General features: G+C 39.3%; 1 protein-coding gene across 1 annotated transcript; it reads left to right on the plus strand.

Moving 5' to 3' along the window:
• Positions 1-1334: 1334 nt before the first annotated feature.
• Positions 1335-2279, plus strand: LOC122914092 (olfactory receptor 52B4-like). Its single transcript, XM_044260727.1, has one exon. It carries the CDS (start codon positions 1335-1337, stop codon positions 2277-2279), a length of 945 nt encoding a protein of 314 aa, XP_044116662.1.
• The last annotated feature ends 2348 nt before the right edge of the window (positions 2280-4627 follow it).

Consider the following 4627-nt stretch of genomic DNA (forward strand, 5'->3'; position numbering starts at 1 on the left):
TTGGCAGAAGAAATGAATGGTGTGTGGGGTAAGTAACATTTTTAGATTAGTGCCTAAAACTGAGAGGCTACTTTAAAAAGGTTAATTTCTTGATCTTATTTCACTGCGATAGCAATGCATGAGTACATAAATTTCTCTCACTAGGGCAAACCTCATCAAATTTTAGTCTTTGCTCCCTTTTCCATCCTTTCCATTTTCTATATAGCTGTCAGATAAATATATCCAAAATGCTTTCCAACTTCAAAACAATTTATGGCTGACCATTTTTCATAACAGACGAAGTCTGTTCTCTTTAAATAATATTCAGAGCCAATCTACTTTTGTTGCCATTTTTTCCCCCCAATTGCTCCAAATTTGCAACATCTCAACCTCACAGAACTGAAAGGTGCTTTAGACATATTTTGTATTTGTAGGTCAAACATTTTTTTTTTTTAAAAGACTCCCAGACAACTTCTCTCCATTCATCACTTGACAATCTCTTAACTTGAAGACATCCTACTTTATTTTCAAGGTTAAGATCAGATAAGAAGTCATTCTTTTTTTTTTAAAGTTTTTATTTATTTATTTGAGAGACAGTGATAGACAGCATGAGTGAGTGAGTGGGAGGAGAGGGAGAAGCAGGCTCCTTTCTGAGCAGGGAGCCCAACATGGGGCTCTATCTGAGGAGCCCAAGATCGGGACCTGAGCCAAAGGTAGATGCCTAACTTACAGAGCCACGCAGGTGCCCCTGAAGTCATTCCTAAGGCCATTATAAATATGAATAACAAGAATTACTTCTATTGTGTTTCCATATTAAAAATTTCCTGTATAACTAATATTGACTTAATCATTTAATTTTCATTAGTTATATAAATATCTGTCTTATTTCTGAGCTTATGACCTTGTTCAGAAAACAAATCACACCTTTAAATTTTTTTTTTAATTTTAAAAATGTTTTCATTTAAATTCTAGTTAGTTAACATAGTGTACTATTAGTTGCGGGTGTGTAATATGGTGAGTCAACACTTCCATACATCAGTGGGTACTGATCACAACAAATGCCCTCCTTCAATCAGCATCACCTATTTCACACATCCCCCTACTCACCTCCCCTCTGGTGACCATCAGTTTGTTCTCTGTAGTTAAGTGTCTGTTTCTTGGGTTGTCTCTGTATCTCCCTCTTTTTTCCCTTATTCTTGAACAAACTGTCTTATTTTCTGTTGGTATCATAGTTCCTGGCACTCTCAAAATGGAATAGCATTAAGTAGATGTGAAAAGCCTTTGGTAACAGCAAAGAAAATCTTTGTGTATAAACGGAATTTTCCTCTTTGTGAATAGGAAGGTCTGTTCGAGGCATGACTGCCTTAAACCACACTGGTGTTAGCCACATGGTCTTCCGCTTACTGGGCGTCCCTGGGCTAGAGGACCAGCACGTGTGGATTTCCATCCCCTTCCTCATTTCCTATGTCGTCGCCCTGCTTGGGAACAGCCTGCTCATCTGCATTATCCTCACAAGTCACAACCTCCGGGAACCCATGTACCTCTTCCTCTGCATGCTGGCCGGAGCAGATCTCATCCTTTCCACATGCACCGTACCTCAGGCCTTGGCCATCTTCTGGTTCCGTGCTGGGGAGATCTCCCTGGATCGCTGCATCACTCAGCTCTTCTTCATATACTGCACCTTCATCTCTGAGTCAGGGATCTTGCTGGTGATGGCGTTTGACCGCTACATTGCCATATGCTACCCCCTGAGATACACCACTATTCTTACACCTGCTCTGATTGGGAAAATTGGAGTGACTGTCTGTCTAAGAAGCTACGGTACAATTTTCCCCGTAATATTTCTTCTGAAAAGATTGACCTTCTGCAAAAGTAACATCCTCCCAAACACAGCTTGTAAGCACATTGTCTTGGCCCATGTTTCCTGTAATGACATTCGAGTGAACATCTGGTATGGGATTTTTGTCCTAGTGTCAACAGTGGTCTTAGATATTGTGTTGATTTTTATTTCATATGCACTGATTCTCCGTGCTGTTTTCCGCATCCCATCCCGAGATGCTCGCCACAAAGCTCTCAATACCTGTGGCTCCCATGTCTGTGTCATCGTCCTTTTTTATGGGCCTGGGATCTTTACAACCCTTACTCAGAGGTTTGGACACCACATTGAACCCCACATTCACGTCCTACTGTCCAATGTCTGCATTCTGGCCCCTCCTATGCTAAATCCCATCATTTATGGGATTAAGACCAAACAGATCCGGGACCATGTGGTTCACGTGCTATTTACAAAGCAGAAATAACTTTGATGTTGGAAGCTGGTGTTCTTTTTTGTTAGCAATTCTCTCCATGCATAAAATGAGCTTCAACACCAGCATATGCCAGCGGGTCAGGTACTTGTCAAATGCCATCAGGTCATGTTGCTGTTTCTAGTGATTTCAGTGTGATTTTGTGCATGTTTCTTCCATAGTCTCTAAGGTGTCACTAAATAATTAAATAATTATTTAAATAATACCGATATTTAAACATCAGTATCTTTGTGGCCTTAATTAGCTTTCTCCCCCGTAGAGTTGACCACTAGCCCAGGCCACCTCCCATCCAAGTACTAACCAGGCCCGACCCTGCTTAGCTTCCGAGATCAGACGAGATCGGGCGCGTTCAGGGTGGTATGGCCGTAGACTAGCCCAGGCCACCTCTCTGAGTCTCACTCACTTTCCTCTCTAACTGTGGATGGGAGAATGACAGTGCATAAATCTTTGACAGTGATTTATTCCTGGCAGTTGCTGAACTTTCCTTTCACCTGTGATGTATTTATTTTATAACTGGAAGTTTGTACATCTTGATCCCCTCCACCTATTTCTCCCAGTCCCAGACCCCTCCTCCCTCTGTCAGTTTATTCTCTGTATTTATGAGGCAGTTAAGTTTGTGTGTGTGTGTGTGTGTGTGTGTGTGTGTGTGTGTTTGGTCCCTAAGCAGCTTACGTTTTGAGAAGCTATTATAAATGGTATTTAAAAATTTTTTTCTTTTCCAAATGAGTATTGTTTTCCAAAATTTCCCTACAATATCAAAATCTACATCACTGGTAATAGAGTTGATTCTTGTATGTTGACTTTCATCTTGCCGGGTTCCTAACTCCACTCAACGAACTCTTGCAGCTTTGTTGTTGTAGATTCTATCTGTAGTTTTTCCTACAAATGTATAGCCATGTTGTTTTTGGAAAAATAATATTTTCTTTCTTTTCATTAAATAAAAAAAGAAGTGTTCATGTTACAGTTTTGATTCAGAAGGCTGAAAGCTCTGGCAGAATGATGACGAGGTTGCAATCTGAAGGCAGAACTCCATCCTCCTCTGCCTCCGTCTTTGCCCTTTAGGCCTTCCATTCACTGAATGAAGCCCACACACATTATGGGGGATTGTCTGCTTCACTCAGAGTTTAACGATTTAAATATTAATGCATTTAAAAAATATCTTCATAGCAACATCGAGACTCATGCTTAACCAAACAATTGGGTACCAGGGTCTAGGCAAGTGGACACATAAAAATAAGCATCGTAACATCGCATATTAAGTTTGCAGTCGCTGTGATATCTCACCACTCTGTGGCTCTAAGCCCTTTTCAGATGTTATTTTTCTCTACAACATATGCTGCTGCTGCTGCCGGTGCTGGTGGTGATAGTCAACCATCGTATAGAGCTGGCCGCCTCCCAGCTTTGCTTACTTATTTTGTTTATCTCCACATTCTTCCAGGTATAAGTTTGAAGAGAAAAGCACTTTTGTGCTTTACCTACTTTATTTGTAGCACCACCTGTGGCAGTTGGTAGCACATTTTGGGACCTGTTAAGTATTTGTTGAATGAAGAAGTAATGAGAGGATGAATGAATGAACCATATTTATAGTAGTTGCTGGTAGAAACTTTTTAAAAAATATCTTACTTATTTATTTGAGAGTGAGAGTGAGAGAGAGCACAAATCAGAAGGACAGAGGGAGAGGGAGAAGCAGACTCCCCGCTGAGCAGGGAGCCTGATGTAGGACTCGATCCAAGGACCCCGGGATCATGACCTGAGCCAAAGACAGACACTTAACCCTCTGAGCCATCCAGGCATCCCCCTGGTAGAAACTCTTTAAGAACTGTGTACCCTGATGCCTACTGATTTCCACATAGTCAAATCATTCATTTTTTCCTTTGATTGTTCTTGTTTTTCATATCAGTTTTCATCACTTTAAGATAAGTCCTTTACTTACTATTTTTTATTACATTCGTTTTAGAGTTTCAGTTTTCTATTTAATATATCAATGACATCTGTTCATTTAAAAAATAGGCTATAGGAAACCTTGTAATGATCATAATAACCATACCCAGATAGTAATCATTAATTTCTGGAAAATATTTTGTTCTTTAAGCATATTTTCACACATTGTTCTAGAAATCATTATATGATTCTTATGTCTTACATTTTTATTTACTATTACATAACCAGAATTTTCTTTGGCATTCAAAGTATTTATTATATATTAAACTTAACTTAGTATTATAATGATATATTTTTTAGTGAACATTATTTCAAAATATCAATGTCTTTTTTAGTTGATGCATCATTAACATATAGTGTTATGTTAGTTTCAGGTGTATGATGTAATGATTCAACAGTCA

Source organism: Neovison vison, chromosome 7, assembly GCF_020171115.1.
Source record: "Neovison vison isolate M4711 chromosome 7, ASM_NN_V1, whole genome shotgun sequence".
NCBI classification, from domain to species: domain Eukaryota; kingdom Metazoa; phylum Chordata; class Mammalia; order Carnivora; family Mustelidae; genus Neogale; species Neogale vison.

Coding starts and splice junctions, on each gene's coding strand:
- LOC122914092 (XM_044260727.1), top strand. CDS start 1,335: ATGACTGCCTTAAACCACACTGGTGTTAGCCACATGGTCTTCCGCTTA.